The sequence below is a fragment of the Heterocephalus glaber genome, unplaced genomic scaffold, assembly GCF_053883595.1.
Source record: "Heterocephalus glaber isolate CG9 unplaced genomic scaffold, H.glaber_assembly_v1.0 deba00001733, whole genome shotgun sequence".
In the NCBI taxonomy this organism is placed as follows: domain Eukaryota; kingdom Metazoa; phylum Chordata; class Mammalia; order Rodentia; family Bathyergidae; genus Heterocephalus; species Heterocephalus glaber.
Genome location: NW_028258444.1, coordinates 873,217 through 895,593, shown reverse-complemented (window position 1 = coordinate 895,593; position 22,377 = coordinate 873,217). Strand labels below are relative to the sequence as shown.

Below are 22,377 nucleotides of genomic sequence, written 5' to 3'. Positions count from 1 at the left end.
TTACTTGAATAAGAAACTAATATATTTTAAAGATGGAAAGTTCAACCAAAAGTGAAACTACAAATTTAAAAAATTAAAAATATTTACCTAGTTACATGCTTCTGAGAAAAAACACTACTATATATAATTTTTAAAACAATGCAGTTGACACTGACAACATTTTAAATTAGGAATGGTATCCTTCCTTCCTTCCTTCCTTCCTCTTGCAAATACCTTTGACTTAATAATTCAATGTCTGGGCGAAAAAATTCATTAAAGATTTATCTTTGTGTGTCATAAGCAATCCAGGCTCCATGAATCAGCCTAGATAAAATTTCTTTTATTAACCTCAGGAGGTTATAGAGAAGCATCTAATATAGATCTCAACCACACGGACTTCAAAGCATGAAAAAGCAAAAGCAAAGTTCAAAAGGATCTTCCAATGGTGGTAAATCTTAAACAGTGTGTTTTATGCTGGGCATGGTGGTGCATTCCTGTAATCCCAGCACTTGGAAGGCTGAGGCAGGAGGACTGCCATGAGTTTGAGGCCAGCCTGGACTACACAGTGAGACCCTATTTAAAAAAAAACCCAAGCAAATTAAACAGTATATTTTTGTAATAGTGTAAATGCTATTTTCTCCTCTTCCCTGTATCATTACAGAAAGCACTTATGATCTCCACCTCCATTTGCTCTATTGTATCCTGTGAAGCAAGAGGGCTTGAATAAGGCAAAATTTTTGTAACGACTTTCCCCTCTTGTTTTTGTCTGTCTAGCCTCTGTTTTGTACACTCTGAAGAAATGGAGGGCTTATTGATGAAGCAACTATACATTTTTGATGAGAGAAATGTTTTAAAACACATGCAATGAACAAGGTAGTACTTCTGGTGAACGTAAAGGCTGATGGAAGTACACCAAAAACCTTACTTTTTTCTTTGAGCTTCTTTTTAAAATTTTCATCTGTGCAGAAAAATCCATTGAATTGGAAGTTAGCACACATAACATAAAATATTATCTCCTTTTATCTAAAGGGAGTCTAACTTCATAAAAACAGAATATAAAGCACTATTTTGTGACTTCAGGATAAATAATGCTTTACGTGACATGTGAAGGAAAATGTACTGTAACTGATGAGACCTAAATTCAAGTTACTGCCTCTGGTCTTATCTTTCTGAACCTTGACTTTTTTCATATGAAAATCAGGCATACAAGCACTGTGTCTTACATCATGTGTGATGAAAAACTAGATAATATTTCTTTGGTAGTTTCTTGTTTTTGTTATTTTTTGGTACCGGGGAATCAAACTCGGGTCCTTGCGCTTGCGTAGCAGGTGTTGAAACCACTGAGCTAAATCCCTGGCCCTCTTTGGTAGTTTCTTACATTTCTGTCAGTTCAATCGTTGGTCCTCTGGAACGTGACTAGTATAATGCTGTGTCCAATCCAACTCACCACTCAGGTTCAACAACACCAAAATAGTCTATCTCATGTTCAGTGAGATGAGCCCATGGATGAGACAGTTGGATGTGCCAATAACAGATTGCCACAAAGTCTCTAAACACTTGCTCTCAATCCCCTGCACTTATCTGCTTGTATATTGTAGTTCAACAGATTGGTTCCAGTCCTCAAACCAGTCTGAGCACACTACTCTAATAAATCCTCTTGCCCACAAGTCCTTGCATCCTATTTTATTCTTAAAACTCTAAAGTAGGGGTGGAGGTATAGCTCAGTGGCAGAACTTGAGCTTAGCACATGTGGGACACTGGGTTAAACTTCCAGCATGCCTCCCCTGGAGCCCCAATCATGGTCGATGTCTCAATGTTCTTTAATAATATTCTATGTATGCCAAAATACAGGGGGAAAAATAGATCTCTCAGGATTTGACAAATTGAGTTTTCGGATGGACAGGGAATTGTGATCTGTACTGGTACACAAAGCCATGATATTCTAGAGTGAAGAAACTTTAGAGGTAATTTAATTCAAATTCCTCCTTGTAGAAACAACAATAATGTTACTCATTTTCATATAACAAATAAAAATGAACCAAAGCTACAATAACTGGAATCTGTTCCATTTCAAATGAGTCAGAAATTGCTTTTAGTGCTTCAAGTCACTTGCAATCACAAAGACAACCTTGCATTGTCAGATGTTATATATATTATATTTTCAAACAGCGCTTTTGAAAAAGCACATTTCCTTCAGTCAGGCATGATGACACATGCCTGGAATCCCAGCACTCTGGGAGGCTGAGACAGGAGGATCCTAAGTTTGAGCCCAGCCTGGGCAACTCAGCAACTTGATGGCACCTTATCTCAAAAGAAAAAAAAGGGTGGGGACATAGCTCAGTGTGAATGCCGGGGGTTTATCTGCCAGTATGGAAAAAAAAAATTCAATTATTTTCTTCCCATTCTTTTTTTTTTTGGTACCGGGGATTGAACTCGGGACCTTTCGCTTTTAAGGCAGGCTGCAGAACCACTGAGCTAAATCCCCAGTCCTAATTATTTTCTATCTTATATAACATTATTAATCATGGGCCATGCAATTATATACAAAAATTCTCCTTAGTTATGAAAAAATTTGCATCAATTAATATATTTAAAGACAGATTAAGCCCACACTTTTGCTCTCTAAAATGTTGATGGCTCAACCACGATAAGAAATTTTCTTGATTTTCCATGCTTGCAGGAAAAGTTTCTAAATCCATTACTTTATTACTTTGTCTTAAGTTCTCCAGAAAGAAGCAATCGTGGAACATAGCAATGGCTCCTGTTTATCCTTTGACTTCTTTTTTATTGTAATTTGGACAAATACATTTCTAGTGATAAAAAAACCACAATTTAGCAATGCAAAATGAATTCTAATAAAATACAAAAAGGCCCTTTTCTAGATGCTCCAAGAGCAGCTCACAAATTCCTTGTCACAGTATAGTTGAGAATTGGTAGGCCTAAGTGGCTCTGCTACTCTTTCATTTCTTTGATGCTAAAATTACACACTAACAATGGTTTCTCTTTGAAATTTGAGGTTTGTTACAAAGTAGGGTAATAAATCTTAAATGAACATTCTTACCTTTATCAAGAATTTCAATCCCTTCTCCTTTCATCTTGCAAACCAATTTCTCTTGTAGCTTTTTTACTTCAGCTTCTTTCTCTTCTAGTTGCTCTTTTAAAGATGCCAGTTCATCCTACACATTGTGAATTCATTTTAAAATAGTAATTTGAGTAAAGGGAATACTTGAAGAACATATTAACTCTTTAAATCAATAACTGGATTGTGAAAATGAAACAAAACTGCATGAATTTAGATACAAATATCAGAAATTAGTGGCAATGATAAACAGGAAGCAAGACTGTTAAGTCCAATTTATTGGTTTTTTTTGGTACCGGCGATCAAACTCGGGTCCTTGTGCTTGTGAGGCAGGAGGCGGAACCACTGAGCTAAATCTCCGGCCCTAGTCCAATTTATATTAATTATGATGTATCATTTCAAGTCTGTGAATAAAGTAAAAAGAAATCTTGCAAAATATAATCAGAACTAGGATAGTCCTTAGGTTTAGATCTTATGTTACATTAAAAAATCTGACCTTGGGCCAGGGATTTAGCTCAGTGGTTTCGCCGCCTGCTGCGCAAGCGCAAGGACCCGAGTTCGATCCCCGGTACCAAAAAAGAAAACATAAAAAATCTGACCAAGTTAATCAAAGAGATAATCAAATCAAAATTAGTGTCATAAAAACAAAATAAAATGCCAACTGGAAAACAATCACTTGATATTCATTCAGCATTTCAAGATGGCCTGGACAAGAGCTGAGCTTAATCAGTGGGCAAGGTGGCAAATCATGGAACTAAATAATTCATCCTCATCACTAAGTAAAAGGATAAAATCTTCTACAGAAATGGGAAAAAACAAATCTAGAAAACAGATTAAGTCCTTGTTATTTTAAAGTATGCAACTGCAAAAGCTTCTGACTCTGTTGTTCTACTTGCTAATAATTTAAACTTTGCTGGCTGTATTTAACACAGAAAATAGAGCTATGTAATGCTACTTTGTGTACTTTAATATTTGATGTTAATTTTATTTTCAGAGTCTAAATATGTTTACTATGCTCAGTAATATGAGAAGATGTAGTCCACCACTGAAGCTAGAAGGCTGGCCTTAAATTTTGGCTTATGTTAAGACTGGTCATCAAGTATAACACATTTTTAGCAACACCGGCAAGGGTTGTTCTCACTGTGCTGCTTCTAAGCAGTAATTTCTACTCACTGATACAGTTAATTTCGGTATATACCTACATTCAAAAAAGCCTGGAAAGAGGAAAGAGCCTCAGTTATTTATATGAAATAGAATTCTTCTACAAGGGAACTTTTTTTTTTTGGTACCAGAGATCGAATTCGGGTCCTTAGCTTGCGAGGCAGGTGGTGGAACCACTGAGCTAAATCCCCGGCCCACAAGGGAACTTTTATAAGTATTTTACAATGTCTGGGGCTCAGATAATCTAAGAGGGTTAGATTTAATTTATAAGGTAATATTTTTATTTTACCTTTCTATTATTTTTCACTAATTATTCATATATTTCTGAAAAGAATATTAGGGCTCTCACTGACCCTTTGATCGACATTGTGCATTTTTTCATAAACAGATGACAAACACACAAAATGAATGCACATACCACTAAAAACAGCATCACAGCAAAACAACACAAGCTAGAAAGCAACAGGCTGTGGAGCCCATCACTCCAAGTCTACTACACCTTCAGTGACTCCCATTTTTGTTCCATCCGCTGCTTTTCATACTGCATCTGACCCACCTTGATTTTCATGCTAGAAAGTTTGGCCATTAAAGACTGGTAGAGAGACAAAGGGTTGAAAGAAAACTAGAAAACTAGAAAAAAACAAGCTAAGTAACCAAGAAAATAGCATCAATTTTCAAGAAGGTTAGCTAACCAAGAGAAATGGCAGGTTACATTCTGGCAGATTAGTTAAGTTTTATTTTTTATTTAAAACAATAGTATGTAAATTCAAGAAGGTTGGCAGATTGGTGAAAAACTTCACTCACGTGTGAAACAACTTCATTATCATACTAAGTAGAAACATATTTTATTTATATATTATTGATCATAGATGAGTAATGGTGCCATTTGTTAAAAGTTCCTTTTTTTCTTAAAACCAGTGAGAAACTTACTTTGGCTGATTTAAGCTTTTTTTCATACTGAAGTCTTTCACTGTCCATTTCATCAACTTTTAATCTCAAATCATTGATCTCCTGTATTAGTCCCTGTCCAAAAAGAAATAAGGAAATGTACCAGGAAAGTTGAAATACAGTTACCTGAATTAAAAGAGCAGCTTGGAATCTTAAGAAATCAACAGCTTCTGAAGTTAAAAAGTTGTGTCATCTTACTGGAAATACAGTAAATGTATGGTACAAGAACCTAATAATTTCCCATTTAAAACACTGCTTTAAATTGCTTTAAATTCCTAATGCCTCTGCCCTAAAGTGGTGGGATTATGAAAACAAAAGGTGACCGTAATTTTGTGGTTTTCTTTTCTCTTTTTTTTCTCGGTACTGGAGATGGAATTTAGGACCTTGTACCTGCAAGGCAGGCATGGCGCCACTGAGCTAAAACCCCACCCAACCAGACCCGAGGTGGCTATAATTTTGATTAAGAAATATTATAGTATTATTAACTATCCTTGTATAATGAGTCCTTAGTAATCTTCCTTCATCTTATCTTTTTAATACATATTTTCCAACTTTTTTATTGTTAAAAGAATATGGCACTGTTTTACTTTCGTGGCTATTTGCAAAACAGAAGAAATATAATTAAATGGAGCTATACATGTGAATCATTTTTGTTTAAAAAAAAAAATGCCCCACTTCACCTCATACTGGGGATTGGACTCAGGACCCAACACTATACTGCATCCCCCAGCCCTTTTAAAATTTTGAGATAGGCTCTCATTAAGTCATTACGTGGCCGGGGCTGACCTGAACTTCTAATCCTCTTGCCTCAGCCTCTCAGAGTGCTGGGAGTACAGCTGTGTGCTTGGAATCTGGCTTGGAATAGCTTCTTAAGATATCATTTATATATCAGCAGCCCTTTTAATTGGTTCAGCTTCCAATGATCTTTTTTTTTTTTAAGTTTGGTACCAGGGATCGAACTCGGGACCTTGCGCTTGCAAGGCAGGTGGCAGAACCACTGAGCTAAATCCCCAGCCCAGCTTCCAATTATCTTTTGTGGTAATACTTTAAATATGAAACCTAAATTTCCAACCTGGAAGAAGTCATATCTTTCCAGACAACCTTAAAAATGGAATATAAATGGCTGGGGGGGCGGATGGGATAAAATAAAATTTATTTTAAAAATGGAATATAAATTATTTCAAGTAACTTAGCAGAATTCAGCCCTAAAGAAAATGTTACTTTTCCCTTTGAGAGAATTCTGTACTCTTACCAACAGGAGGCACTGTTGAATTACTAACCATCTGCCATTAGCAATTTCTGGAGTCAAATCCTGAATTTTACAAGGTTTAAAGACTGTAATATACTATCTTTTGGAAATAACTGTACTTCTTCCCCACTTCAATATTTTCTTAGAAATTAATATTCAAGGGCTGGGGATTTAGCTCAGTGGTTTTGCTGCCTGCTGCACAAGTGCAGGGACCTGAGTTCAATCCCCGGTACCAAAAAAAAACAACAACAAAAAAACCAAAACAGAAATTAATATTCAATACTCTAAAATTCTTAAGACAAAGTTAAAGGATTTGGGATTCACAAAACAGCTAGAAAAACTTTACCTCTATTAAGGGAACAATAACAGGAATATAAGCATATTAAATTCAGTTTTCATTTTGAAGACTATTTCAATTATTTTCATATATAACATTACAAAGCTTATCAAATCCTATAACCTGTTGGTATGTGCACACTACACTTTACCAATAGTATTGAACAGAAAATTATCAGGGATTGAATTTACTGAAGTAGGATGACAAGATCACTTTGCACAATAAGAATGCATGAGTGAAGGAAGTGATGGGGGGGGAATGTGACAAAAAGCAGACGAACTCGAGAGATGTAAATGTTGTTCTAGGATCTTACAAAAAACTATAAAACATCTACTGCAATTTAGCACCAATATTTAGTTAACATCTTGTACCCAAATTAAAGGAACAAAAGTCACACAGATTAAGATTCCCCTATACTTTGCATATATGACACAGAAGGCCACCTCTTCATCCACATGTCCTATAACTTCTTCCTGTGTAACAAAACTAGTTCCATTTACAGTCTCTCCACTTGCTGATTGAATTCTATTATGTCAGACAGTGATTATGAGGTTAGGGAACGACAGAAAGAAGAAAATTTAAATAAATGTCAAAAAAACCACAAAAGCAAGAATTTTAAAAAAGTGAACTAACCTTCTAAGTCTTGTTTTAAGAGCTCAAGTCTCATCTGGGATAGGAAATATAATTTTCAAAGTAGTAATGGAGCAACCTTCATATAATGGACTTTCATATAATGGGTAATAAATGTGATGTACCTGGTATCATGATGGCATATGGTTGATGTGAAATTAACCATCTAACAAGATGAGGAGAAACATAAGCAAATGATTACCTCTGTTTCTCCTGGATACCCACTTTCTGACACAGTATGATACTTCCTCATAATCAAGAAAACAAAAGAGAAAAAGAAAGAGATGGTCCTTGGAGAAAAAATTTCTATAGTTTTACATTTAATTTTACTTATTTACTTTGTGAAGTTGGAGGTCAAATTCAGGGCCTTGTACAGGCTAGGCAAGCACTCTTAACACTGTCTTACATCCAGCCCTACATTTAATTTTAAATGAATAGAAATCAAATGAACAGGCTCTCTTTCCCCATCAACAAAACACTAACTAGAAGACTTGGATTAGCAAAATAGCAGAGTGGGGATGATGGTATACACCTGCAACCCCAGCACTCTGAGAGAATGAGGCAGGAAGATCACAAATTTGAGGCAAGCACGGGCAGCTTAGGGAGATCCTGTCTCAAAACAAAATAAAAAGGGCTGAGGATGTAGCTCAACATGAAGACCTGGGTTCAATCCCTAGCACCTCAAAACAACAGTAAAATAGGAAGAACAATAAAGTTTGTGCAGCCACAGGTACTTCACACTGTAGAATCTACTCTGAGTTTCATAAAAGTATGTTGACGTTTACTTAATTGAAATGATTTATGTGTGTAAGAGACCAAATGTAGAAGGTCAAATTAAATGACTTCTGAAATGTTTTATGATTTTATGATTATATAAAGTAAGTACGTTTCTATATAAGATATCCCCTTATTTGTAGTAAATAATCAGTGTATCTAAATGAGGACTTCTAGTAAAGCCATACATATAAATACATTATTTACAACACAGGAAAGCCAGTATGGCTAGATAGATAGGTGTTAAAAATATCTTGAAGTTGAACGTACTGTATTTCTATAGGCTAATGAAAGGATTAGTATTTCAAATCAAAAGTCTCAAAATAAAAATTGTCATTAGCAGTTAGGGAATGAACCCAAGACCTTATGCATACTAAACACCCCCTCTAACACAGAACTACAGCCCCAACCCCTTAAAATTAAGCAGGATGAGTGCATATAGTAACTAACCACTCCCCTTCACACCTGTGGGTAATTTTAGCTTTATTGTAGGATCATGTATGTGAGGGAGAAAGACAAAGTGAAGGGATCACTTACTTCTGTGTTTCTGAACCTGTCTTCATAATCCAGTCTGTCCTTCTCTACAGCTGTCAATTTTAACTTCAAGTTAGATATTTCAGCCATCAGATCCAACTTTTGGGTTTCTAAGGATGTCCTACTCAGAAGCTCCTATTTGAATTTAAAAGATACGTTTAAAAATTATTTTACTATAAATTCTACATGTGAATTTGTGTCATTTATGATTGCAAAGCAGCAATGATCAAGCATAGAATGTGGTGAAGAATGATCACTAAATACTTTTATTCTCCTCTGGGTAGAACTAACATGTAACTAACATGTAAGAAATAGTCACAAATATAAATTGTATCTATTTTTCTTCCCTAGTGCTGGGGATGGAAGCCAGGGCTTCATATCTGTTAAGCACACATTTTACAACTGAACCCTCTCCCAGACCCCTTACTATGGTATATACTTAAGCCAGATAACACTGATGACGATGACCACACTATGTTTGCTATGTGTTGTGTACTTATGTGATGTATATTAATGGTCCAATCCCAAAAGCAAGCTTTATTTTGGCAATAACTCTTATTATCCTCATTCATCAGATGAAAAAGCTGAGGATCAGAGAGATTAAGAACTTCCCAAAAGGCATACAGCAAAGAAATGACAGCAGGAATTCAAATCTATGCAGTGTTGCTCCAGTGTGTACTCTTCCTTACTATATCACAGGGCCTCTCATATAAGAGCACCGTATGTATGTGTATGAGCTTTTCTCAGTAACAAAGGTCATATGTGTTACCTTCTTTTTAATTTTATGGGTAAATTTTAGATATATATAATGATAACATTCATCTATCTTCTTTCTTAATCATAAAATATATTCTCATAGTAAGAGTCAGGAAAACAAATACAAAAAGAAGAAACTCAACCTAAAATCTTATTAATTTTATATGATTCAAATTAAATAAACACTTTGCATTATGCCTGTATGTTCTGAGATTCTGCTGCTTTAGATTTTTGCTTAAAATGTGCCAGTCTAAGTGAATCTGAATTTCCTGCTAAGCCACAGTAAAGTAGCATCTCAAATAACATAGTTCAACAGCAACTCTCCCCCGACCCCACAACCCTTTGCTGCTGTTCATACCTGCTGCAGCATTTCTTCTGTGGCATTCAACTTCTCTCTGTGCTCTTCAAGACAGTATTCCAAATCTCGAATCTTTTCTCCTTGAGCCTCCACCTGGTCTGTTAACACGCTTACCTGTATTTAGAGCAAAATGAGTTGGAAAAAATTTGGGTCTGACTGTGCGCTTTATTTTTCCAAATGGAACAAAACCTGGAAAAATCTCACCATTTGTAAGATGGTAAAGAAAAAAAATTGGGGAATTAATGATAGTGATCTTTCACTTTCCTATTTATATACTACTTTTTGATTTTAAACATTCTAATTCAGTTTAAGAGAAAGTTATTGGTGATTAGGGATATCCAATACTTTATAGACTTAAAACTATTTCAATCACTTATAAGAGAGAATATGTATCTAAATTATATTTTTTGAGATGTAGGAGAGAGTATTAGAGGTTAAAAGAAGACATGAATCAGACATATCAAGGATTATTCAAATCTTCAAGAAGAGTAACGGAGAGAACCCAGGAAATTCACATTCCATGGGATCTTTTAATATCACACTGATCACAAATGTATTTAAAACCAAAGTGCAGGACTATGGGTGTGGCTCAGTAGCAGAGTGCATTCTCAGCATGAATTAGGGCTTGGTTAATTTCATTACCCTGCCGAACGCCAGGACTCAAAGGTCCATGAAAAACTGTAGGGTTAGTCTCTTCTCCTCAGTACTTACTACAAATCTGTAAGTTTCTGCTCAATGATCACCATCCTAGTAAATATACCTCAATTCATGAAGCTCAAAATACCAAAGAAAAAAAGATTTGTCTAGCATTTGAAACATGAGGAAACAAACAAATTTAGCCTACATATAGGACAGCACCAACTGCTGTATTTTATTTAGCCCATGGTGTAATTTTAAAAATCAAAATATTAAATATATATTCAGATTCAGAAATATAAAATGCTGCTATAGTACAGATATTCATATATGAGTTTTTAAAATATATTAAAATATATTTAAGAAGCAGGTCAGATCAGATGACACAAGAAAAGCATGTATCACATGACACTGTGCATGTATTCAAATTGTCCTTTGAACAGCTGAGGGTAAGCACTGCTCCTTTCACACTGGTGTGCACACCCTTGCTCTCCAAGCCTTTATCACTCCCTACTGTGCACAGAGGGCCTACTGCACGCACTTCTCTTAGGAGTCTGTCTGTTTTAAGCATCTGAATTTACCATTTCAATCTAATATACCCTTTTTAAATACGTATTCCCTTGGTATCTGTGATAATAGTTTCAGGATCTTCACATACATCAGAGTACCTTACATAAAATGGTGTAGCATTTGGATGTAACCTATACATATCTTCTCATATACTTTAAATCATCTCTAAATTACCTAGTTTAATGTAAATAGTTATTACAGTATATTTTTTAGGGCACAATGACAAGAAAAAAGAGCCTGTACATGTTTAATACATAATTTTTCCAAATATTTTTTATCTGAAGTTAGAAAGGCCAACCATACGTCATGGGAAAAGAAAGACACTTCAAAATCACTTGCCTGAAGAACAAGGGACTCTTTATCATTTTCTAAGCGTGCTAGCCTTTCTTGATACATATCTCCGTTCCCAAGTAGGTGTCCATTTGTCTGAAAAAGGTAATATAGGCAAGATCAACTTTTATACTTTTATTCCAGAGCCTAAATTAAATTCAGCATAGCTATTACTTCCATTAATGGAAAATATGAAAATTCATTTACTTCAAAATAGGCATATTAGGGTCAAAATAACGACCTTGAAGAACAGCAATTACTCACTTTCTTAGTAAGCAGACACACACCTACTGACATGTAACGTTTTGTGTGTGTGTGTGTGTGCGTGTGTGTGTGTGTGGTAGTGTGCAGTATCTCTACTTCTCCTGAATGCTCAAGAATCATGAATTCTGAGTATGGACTATGGTTATGACCTGTGTTACCCTGCTGTTCACACCACTCCCATCCTCAAGTACCACATCTGGAACTACAAATGCCTGCATTTAGGTAGGAGACAGCAGAAGCAACTCACACTTCAGTCTTCCTTCTGCTCACTCAAGTCTGCCATTCACAGGACAAGTTTTCCCATCACTTTGAAGCCCTGGGCCTTGAGAAAGTTTCCTCTTCTCCAAAAGCTTCAACACTCAGCCCTTAGTGACTTCCCCTGGTGGCACTGACCCCTATGCTTACTAGCATTTTACCACTTTCTGTACTGACCTCATTAACTTCTAGTAAGTTGACTTGTTCATATAATATTCAGCTTCTGGGCAGAGCTTGAAAATGTCTCAAATTGGCTCAATGGGCTGCCCCTTTCATCTATCTTCTTTTAAATTATTTTTTGGTGGTACTGGGGTTAAAATTGAGGGACACTAACCACTAAACTACATCCCCAAACTTTTTTTTTTTTTTAAGACAGGATCTAGCTATGTTGCTTAGGATTGCCTCAAACTTTCAATCTCTTGCCTCAGCCTCCTAAGAAAACGGGATTAATAGGTGTGTACTGATCCTTTTTTTTTTTTTTTTAAATCATGTTTGGATATACTTACACATGGTATAAATGCCAAAGAAGTACAAGAACCCTTGTTTTTCTCAGTTGTCTTTCAAGCAAGTCATAAAAGAGACATTTGAATAGGATCACAATTGATATATAGTAGTATATGTGATGTCTCTTGTAATCCCATTAAATAATGCATAGCCATATAATATGCAATCCCCATAGAATTTCTTGATTCCTCATTCAAATACAACAGAAAACAAAAACTAGTTGGGATCCAAAACAGATAGTTAAGGTCTTCTAGTGTTCAACTGAGAAAGTAGTTAACACATTTAGATTTAGAACAGAAAAAATAAAAACAGTACATCCTCACAGTCAGGGGCATATCTGTCATAACATCATTACTTTTTCAAAATTAACTGATATTACTGTTGTACCTTTTCAATTAATGCAGTTTTTAGTGTTAGTTTTAGGAATAACAAAAGTCATATGTTGAGAGATAAAAGGGGGAAAACAAAATAAAATGGGGCTTTAACAACAAAAAAAGGAAACATTTCAAGATTCTCCTTCTAAAAATTTAGGAGTGTACTAAATTACATTTCCCAACAGGCCAGAAGAAGAATCAGAATCAGAAGCTAATTTAGTTAAATGGACAATGTGTATTTAGAGTGGATAAAATTTTAGCATCAGCTGTTTGACCACACACCTGCACAATTACCACAGTGTAGTTCATGTTGTTATCTCAAGTGCCCAGAACTAAATTATAACAGTTTGATGGAGTAGTTTTATATGATTTCCATTCCCTAGAGATTATCATGAAAATGTAATTTACATAACTTTTTGAGGACAGTTGTTTGGAAAACAGCCAGAATATATAATACATGTTCTCAATCTAAGAAAGTGCTGACAGGACCTGTAGAGTTTTAAATTCCTCAATTTTATTACAAACATTAACAGGAATTTGTTTCTGAAGTCCCACCCAAGCATCATCTTCTAAGTATGCATTTCATTAGGTAGAAAAAAAATGCTTTCTGTTCAATGAGGAAAAAGTAAAACTTTTAAGCGACCAGATCTTGCTGTGTTGCCCAGACTGGCCCTGAACTCCTGGGCTCAAGTGGTCCTCCCCCTCATCTCCCAAGAAGTTGGGACTACAGGAATGCACCACAGTGCCTGACCAAAATGTTCCTTCCTTCCTCCAATCATTTTCTTCCTTTCCTCTCTCATCTTTTTCTTCCCTCTCTCACTCCTTCCTATCATGTTGGGATTGAACCCAGGGCCTCACCCATGTAAGAATGTGCTCTACCACTGAGCTATATATAGCCCCAGGCCCCTTTTTTCTGATTGGAAGAAATTATAGCCAAATCAGTAGTATTTACTCTCAAGCTACTAAATATGACACCAGAAATGTTCCCCAAAATTCTGAAAATTGACTCAAAATGAGTGTATGTATGTTTCTCAATGCTGTAATGTTATTTATAAGCGCTTATAATATTCACCATAGCAACATAAAAAGGAAACTTAAGAGTCACCACTAGAATAGTTACATACTTGTGTTAAGGTATTCAAGTAGGTAAAGATTTCTCCTATCCATGTGTTTGGTTGATAAATCGTCCCACTTTTGCTACTTTTGCTTTAAGAATGTTAGAGGTAAATCTGTTCAGTAAACACCTAGTATCCCGTTTATTCTTCCTTTGATTCCTGTTCTCCATCTACCTGATCACCAAAACCTAAGATGGCAAGCTCTCTCATAAACTATTTTTATTTCTTTTGCATGAGATACTTTCTAATTTTTTCCTCTTCTTTCCTATGCCTTAAGGTCTACTTCTATGAGGACTACTTCAAGTCACCCTTGAATTCCCAGTTCAGTCATACGCCAGTTATAGCACGAGATGAACCTTAATTACAGCAGGCATCACCCTGAATGGACTAAGTTTAGACTACTTAATACGTTTCTCTTTCAGCAGTGTCTGAATTCTTTGTGAGTAGATTCATCTTTATATCTGACACAGTGGACACTGACTACTGAATGAAGGAGCCAAGATAAGTGTTCACTAAACAATGGTTGAATGTAAGATTGTCTTAGTTACTTCCTCATTGCTCAGACAAAATACTTGACATCCTCAAGTTAAAGGAGGAAAGATTTATTTTAGCTCACAGTTTGTAGAGGTTTCAGTCCATGGTTGGCAGGCTCCAAGGCTGGGTGGAATGGTAGAGGGGCAACAGTTCATGGCAGGGCAGGCAGGAAGCAGTGAAGCGGGAATATCAGTATCGAGCCTTTTTCTATTCTATTCAGGCTATAAGCCTACTGGTTGGTGGCACCCACACCCAGGGAGGGCCTTCCCATTATCAACACCCAGAACCATACTTAACAAATAAATGGACTAATTCAGTTATCACACACCCTTAATCCACATTCACACACTCTAGACACAGCCACCTCCAAAAAGTCCTACCTATGAGTGCATGAGGCTTTGGGGGAACATCTAGATACCAGACATAAAATTCCACCCTGGCCCCCAAAATACTCATACACATCCCTTTATGCAAAAGGCATTTAGTCCATCTCTAAGAGTTGCCAAACTCTTAATAGTTTCAGCACTGCTGAAAAGTCCAAGTCCAAAGTTTTTTCTGAGATTTAAGCCAACCTCTTAGCTTCGAGCCCCTGTACAAGTAAAAAGAAAGTTAAACACTTTTAACATCCACTGGCAAAAGATGAACATTCCCATTCCAAAAGGTACAAATAGGGGAACAGAAAGAAATGAGACCAAAACAAGATCAAAATCCAGCAGGGCAAACATTAAATCCCACAGTTCCATGTTCAACACCCGGGACAATCTGTGAGCTCCAAAAAGCTTGGGGGCTCTGCCCCTAGAGCACTGACCATGGTTGTAGCTCTCATGGCTTCTCTCTTGGGACAGCTTTGCTCACTTCTTGCAGCTTTCCTCAGATAATCTATGTTCCTAGCTTCGCCAATCTTCTGGGATCTCCACTGCACCTTTGGCTTTACACTTACACCTTCACATGCTGCTCTCTCAGGGGCACACTGCTTGGCCTCTCAGGCTTTCTTTTAAAATCTGGGTGGCAGCCTTATTAACTTCACAGCTCTCACATTCTGCATGCACTTAAAACCAGCACCATGTGGATGATGCCAAGATCTGCCACCAACTGGAGCAGCAGCCTGGCTTCCTTCTCCCTTGGCTGTAGGAGTTTTAAAATCATTCAGCTGAGCCATTTGCTTTTGATTCTCAAGGTAGAATTGGCTAAAATCCCCCAACATTAGTTATGCCACCACCTCAATGTTAGACTGCCTTGAAATTTCTTCTGCAAAATTAAACAATCCACTCCCCTTTATCTGAATCTCCCACAAAGTCTTAGGACATGAGCAAAATGCAGACAAATTTTATGCCAGAGCATGGCACACGTGGTCTAGAGTTCAACTGTCAACTGAATCCTTCTTCCCAGATGAAACAGCTTGAGCCTGGTCTTTTCCAGCTGCATTACAGTCAACACTGTGGTCTTCTGAGCTCTAACCAGAATCTCTCATGAAGATTGTCTTACAACATGCTAGGGTTTAGTCAGCATCTTCAAACCTTTCCAAACTCTTCCCACAACCTTCAAAAGGCTTCTGAACCACATGGCCAGGTAGCATCACAGCACTATACACTACCGTGGTACCAAAATCTATCTTAGCTACTTTCTTGTTGCCAAGACAAAAATACCTGACACCCACAAGTTAAAGGAGGAAAGGTTTATTTTAGCTCATAGTTTGTAGAGGTTTCAGTCTAGTTTGCTGACTCCAAGGCAGGGCAGACAGGAAGCAGTGAAGCAGGAGCACTGAGCCTCCCTTGTCCTTTTATTCCATTCAGGCTATAAGCCTATTGATTGGTGTCATTCACACCCAGAGTGAGCCTTCCTATTATTCACACCAGAACTAGTCTAAACCAATCAGTTGGCTAATCCAGTTAGATACCTCTTAATCCATATTCACACACTTTAGCCCAGTGGTGGAGAACCTATGGCCCTCATACCGCAGTGAGCATGCAGAGCCCTCTCTGTTGATATGCAAGCCAAGTTATACCAGTAGCCTTGGATATTTGGGTTTAATTGCAGTGTTGGCACTTTGTGATAAATAAGTGGGATCTGGGTCGCTGCTGCTGCCCTAGACCCAGCTACCTCCAAAAAGTCCGACCTATGAGTGTATGAGGCTTTGGGTGTACATCTAGATATAAGCCACAACAAAAACGAATACATGTTTGATTTTAACCAGGCTTTCTTGGTTCTTGGAATGACTTTTATTTATGTTTCCCCTATAATCTGTTCCATATTCCATAGCTGACCCCTGCACTAGCTTCTTAGTCCTGTTTAGGAGGTGGTCTCAGAGCTTTATTAATGGAAAATAGTTGAGACCACCTCAAGTGAACTCCCTTATGCACTTTCTTCTTCCCTGTACAATATTATATATTGCCTCTTTCACCTTCATATTTCCTTCCTTTCTTCCTGCCAATCTCGGGGAACTGCGACTTTCTTTGCTAAAAGCTCATCATTCTACCTCTACACTGGAACCTTGATTTCCTGTTTCCTTTAAACCTGTAATTATCTTCTCTACTTATTCTGTTTCTTCTGATTAATACATTTTGTTCAATTTTCCTTCCCAACACCCACTCAAAAGGCTTACCACTACCCTCCCCTCTTACCCTTCTCTGCCTATATAATTCTATCTTTCATAACCAGCTTCCGCCTCATCCTCATATTGTGCCATACTCTTTTTCCCCTCCCTAGCTTTCCTTCTCTGTCTTTACTTCACAGCTTTTTGTTGTATTTTGCCATTGATAGCTGACAAGCAATTCTATGTAAATTAGCACTGCCTAACAGCTTCTATTAGTACAAAACTCTCTTACATTTCTTTGATTCTTCTACAATGTTTTATAAAATCCAGAGCATATAATTTAAAATGTATTTAATGTAAACTCTTGTTCAGTCCAAAGCATTAAAGACTAGCTTAAATTGTTTTACTTAAAACCTCAAAAAATACTTTCAAAATCATCTTTTATACTTTAGCATGGTGCAACCCTGTTTGACCCATTCAGTCTGGCTGTAAGTCTAAGTAAAACACTGGAATAAACTTGAGGATTTCAACAGTAGAGCATTTAACTAATAGTGAATACAAAAGATAAGGGTGGGAAATCCACCCCTACTGTATCACTGATACCTTGATTTAATTAATGAACTTTAGCGTTTCCCACATTTTTCTGGCATAATGGGGGAGAAAAACATGTAAAAAGCTTTAAATTAGAACTAGGAAAATCACCTGGGAATATGAATTTTCTGAACTCACATAGCAGGTGCTATACATAACACTGGAGCATTGTCTATCTTACCCTTTACCTTAAGTGGTAAGTCTTTCTATATCAAGTTCTTTTCAAGTATTATAAACACACAACTGTAAAGATGTAATGATTGCTGGCATCCCGTCTTTGAGTCTCCATTTTATATTTTATTATAGAAAATTTAAAAAAACATGTAAAATTAGACTGGCCTGATGAAACCCCGAGTATCAGCTGCTTTATTTTAGTAGTTATTAATACACTGTAAGTGGAAGTCTTTATCTGTCATTTTTACTAAGAACATTAATGTTTTCTTTTGATATTCTAGGTTCTATTCGCTTGCATTAGTCTGCAGTTGTCCTCTGTTTGCCCACCTTCATTTTGCTTTGTTTTTCCCTTAGCTCTCTTTTACTACCTAAATTCAAAATCAACATATAAGAAGTCATTTGCCATAACTGTACTTCTTTAAAACACAGCAACTCATTTTGAATGTACATATCCAAACCAGGATGATATATGAATTAAGATTAGAAAAAGAAAATCTAGTCCTTTCACAATGACAATGTATGTTAAGATACAGTTGGATAGTATTATTACATATACACAAATTCCACCTATTTTATTGATTAATATGCTGCAGACTGAACCCAGGGCCTTCACACAGAGCGACATCCCCAGTCCTTCCTTTATTTTTTATTTTGAGGCAGGGTCTCACCAATTCACTGGGCTGGAACTTGGGATTTTCCTGCCTCAGCCTCCCAGTGTGCTGGGATTTCACCATGTGCCACCATCCCCAGCTTTAATATACTTATCTTTAAACCTAGTTTAAAACTCTACCCTATAGTCTTGATCTATAATTCTGTTTTTAAAAATTCAGTATCAAGAAAAAAAAAAGCATGGCTCAATGCACTAAATTTCCTTTAATTAAACATTATCTTTAGCTACAAAGAGAAATTTACAAAGGTGATTTGAGTTCTCATCAGTATTACATCTCCACCACTGCATGAAAATAGCTATTGCATGACTGGTCTTCACCAGACACTGTCCAAGAAAGAAACTGAGGTAAGAATTGAATTCTTCCCCCATGAAGAGGACAGTTATACTTTGAGTTCAATACAGTAAGAACAAAGTATCAACAGTGTTAAAAATCAGCCTACCAGGCAGTAGTCTCTTCCCCTATCTCACAGGACATGATGGAACGAAGGCACATGGGCTGAGACTCACTCCTTATGCTGTAATAATGATCTCAGGGTAACACTTGCATCCTTCAAGCATCCCTTGGGAGTTGCTGGTGCCCTTAGTCCACTACAGCACCTCTATCTCTGAGTTAGTCTTGCAACAACTACTTTTCCTTCCTAAATCTCTATTACGGTGCAAAAGAGGAAGTAAGATCCCCAGCCAACAAGAACAACATCTTTTGAAGAATTCCATTTATCCCCCAAATTTCACTATCTCTGCTGAAAAAGGTAAGGGAGGGGAAAATCTCATGTATCACCCCACCCCCCAAGCCCAACCAAAACTCCTCAAGGAGAAAAGATAACAGTTCACTGAATGTGGTCAGGACATGTTCAGAGACTGAAATTTGAAACAAACCTGAACACATCTTGCACTTTCTAAGTCTACACCACAGACGTGGTAAAAAATGGACTGTGGCTTTTACTTCTGGGTTTCCTTCTGAGTTTTAAAGATCTCAGTGTTTGCTTTCAAGAGACAGAAAGTATCTTCTTTACATGGCCAACAGGAACAAAGCCAGCTCTCTAGATAGGAAAGATCACAGCAGCTGGCCAGCCTCCAAGATTAACTGTTCCAAGTTTAATTACATGCCTGTAATTAATTAATGCCAAAATGCTTGTGGGAGTTGCAGATATCAAGTGATCTCATTAGACATATCTTGAGCCTGCTTCCCTTAGAGTGCTTAGATGTTTTACTGCTAAAAAATCAACTGTCAAAGTAACAGTGGTCTACAGCATCCCAGCATGTGTGTAGCCACAGCCAGTGTAGGATGCCAAGAAATATATCTTTAGTGTTTCCTTTATAGACACCTTACCTGAGTAAGGTGGGCTCTGTCCCCTCCTGCCTTATTTGCACACACTTCCTTCTCCCTGCAGCTTCAGCAATAGGGAAAGGGGTACATGTTGAAACTACATTAACCTTGTTACAGTTGTACTCCAAAGTCCACTGAATTTTAAGAGGACAGAGAAATGAAGGTCCTAGAGTCCCAACCTCCAACCTTGGTGTAGTAGCACATTCATTTAGTCATATAATATAATAATTTATATTATATATATATTGGGGGGGTGAGACAGGGTCTCACTATGTAGTTTGGCCTGGCTTTGAACTCACTATGTAGCACAGGCAGGCCTCAAACTCACTGGAATCCTCCTGCCTCAGCCTCCCAAGTGCTGGGATTACAGGTATGTGCTACCACACCCAGCACAATATTTGCTGAAAGCCAGTAACATGACAGGATACAGATCCAGAAAGAAAAAGAAAAAGAATATAAAAGAACAGAGAAAACTTTCCACTCAATCCTAACAAATACCAGTCATCCAGAATTCCATTAAAAGTACTATACATTTCTCACCTACTGCTCCACACTGGTCACTCTCAATTAAATTAAGAATTCTGAGCCAGGGATTTAGCTCAGTGGTTTTGCTGCCTGCTGCGCAAGCGCAAGGACCCGAGCTCGATCCCCGGTACCAAAAAAAAAAAAAAAAAAATTCTGGTGATGTGCTCAACCTATTTTCCTGTGATTGCACCACTCTTTGTGGGAGTTTACCTGAAGCTTCAGGAGAGAGGTACTTCAATTTTAGCTAAGATGTCTCAGTGTGATGCTGCATTAACTTGCAAGACTTTGACTGCTTATAGGGTACAATCTTAAGCTGCATCTAGTTTGCCAAGGCCTGAAGAAACATTCCCTGGAGGCATATGTGAAAAGAGAGGATGGTCAAGGAGCAGCAGGGGTCAGGGGATGATAGGATGGGAATGGACTGTAACTGGGGGTTGAGGACCTAGGGATAATGGACAGCAGCCCCAGACAGAACAATCTCCTACCGATGAAATCTTCAAATTACGAGTATTAGTATTTTTACAGAAACTTTTAAAAATGTGCATTTGGAATTGATATCATCTAATTTATTAAAGTAGAAATAAGATAGCTATATATTATAGAGATTTAACAGGTAGAAGCCAGTCAAGAATCCCCCATTTATGTACCACTTCATTAGTTAAGATGTTTGGAGTTATTATCATTAGTGTCTTCACTCATTTTGTTGAAAATTGTACTTCTGTAACATTTTCTGACTTTCAGATGCCTCATAATTAGAAATATCAAATAACCAGATACTTTGGTATTTTATCAATTGCTCCCCTTGCTAATGAGGACCAAGGTCATCATCTCAGTTTCATGGATTGGAAAAAACATTGTAAGAATGTTCCAGGGCAGGTCAGACCTAAAGTAAACAAGAACTACATGCTCAGCTCAAATAATTAGACATATTTTTCTATTTTGCCTTCTTAAATCTGGAGCTTTGATAAAGCATGTGATTCTCTATTACTAATTTGTGTTAACAGATAACAAGCATAATTAAAACAGAATTCTATTCTGCCCCAGCAACTGAACAAATGTCATATTCAATAGTTTTTTGGGGTTTTTTTGGTACTGGGGATCGAACTCAGGTCCTTGAGGGACAGGCAGTTGAACCACTGAGCTAGATCCCCGGCCCTCAATAGCTTTTTTTTTTAAGCACACAGGACAAATTTCTACACCTGAAAACAATGCCTTCATTTTTAGAAGCCTATAGTATTCACTGTAACAGGTTACTAGTGTTTCTATTTTTTTTTATCCAGCTTCCGATCATCTGAACTAATTAAACAGGAAGTAGAATTAATAATAAATAAGTTGCATCCTACACAAACCAGAGATATCCCTTGCCTGGACAAATAATAATTCGACATGCAAATGGCCAATGGCACTAATGAACAGAGTATATATAGTCTTAGAATGGCCATCATTAAATAGCAATGGAGCCTCAATGTGGAACTGGCATAACTTAACAAATTTTTTGTAAAATATGATTAAAGCTTCGCCAGTCTGAGAAATGTCTACTTTTGTCACAAGAAGGGAGATGTGTACAGGTGATCTGTAACCTAATTCCCTTTGTAACTGGATCAACCCTCTCCCTCAATGCAAAGGGGCCTTGTTAAACATTTTCTCTCACCTCTCGCTTCTACCTGTCAGCATCACTTTTTTTTTTGGAGACAGGGTCTCTATCCATTCTAGGTTAGCCTTGAATTGATTATGTGGCCCAGGCTGGCCTTGAACTTGCAGCGATTCTCCTGTCTCAGTCTCCCAAGTACTAGGATTATAAGCATGTGTCACCTCGCCCAGCCAGCATCACATTTTGACTGGTCACCTGTCAGGCTTACTGACAAATGATCAGCATATATTACCCTGGAATCCTCATAATGATGTATGGCAGAAATCATCACCCACATTTTAGAGAAGAAGAAACTGGGACAAAGAACTTAAGAAATTTTTCTAGGAGCTGAGCATGGTGGCACATACTATACCTGCAATACCAGCTACTCAGGAGGCTAAGGTAGGAGGATTGCAAGTTCAAAGCCAGCCTGGGCAGTTTAGTGAGACTGTTTAAAAATAAAATAAAATTAAAAAGTGAAAAAGGGCAGAGAATGTAGCTCAGAAGTAGAGCACTTGTCTAGCATGTGTGAAGCCCTAT

General features: G+C 37.2%; 1 protein-coding gene across 26 annotated transcripts in view; it reads right to left on the bottom strand.

The window, feature by feature from the left end:
- The window catches only part of Ppfibp1 (PPFIB scaffold protein 1), a 194,274-nt gene that overhangs the window by 37,107 nt on the left and 134,790 nt on the right, over positions 1–22,377 (bottom strand). For 9 of the 26 annotated variants that reach the window (XM_087200242.1, XM_087200239.1, XM_087200241.1 and 6 more), the window contains 7 exons: positions 11,351–11,437; positions 9,806–9,919; positions 8,695–8,826; positions 5,150–5,242; positions 4,719–4,811; positions 3,041–3,155; positions 905–937 (listed from right to left, as the gene is read on the bottom strand). In XM_087200242.1, coding sequence (XP_087056368.1) covers positions 905–937; positions 3,041–3,155; positions 4,719–4,811; positions 5,150–5,242; positions 8,695–8,826; positions 9,806–9,919; positions 11,351–11,437 — 667 coding nt within the window. The remainder of the gene's footprint in view (positions 1–904; positions 938–3,040; positions 3,156–4,718; positions 4,812–5,149; positions 5,243–8,694; positions 8,827–9,805; positions 9,920–11,350; positions 11,438–22,377) is intronic. The other 17 variants (XM_087200257.1, XM_087200253.1, XM_087200254.1 and 14 more) reach the window with 3 other exon arrangements.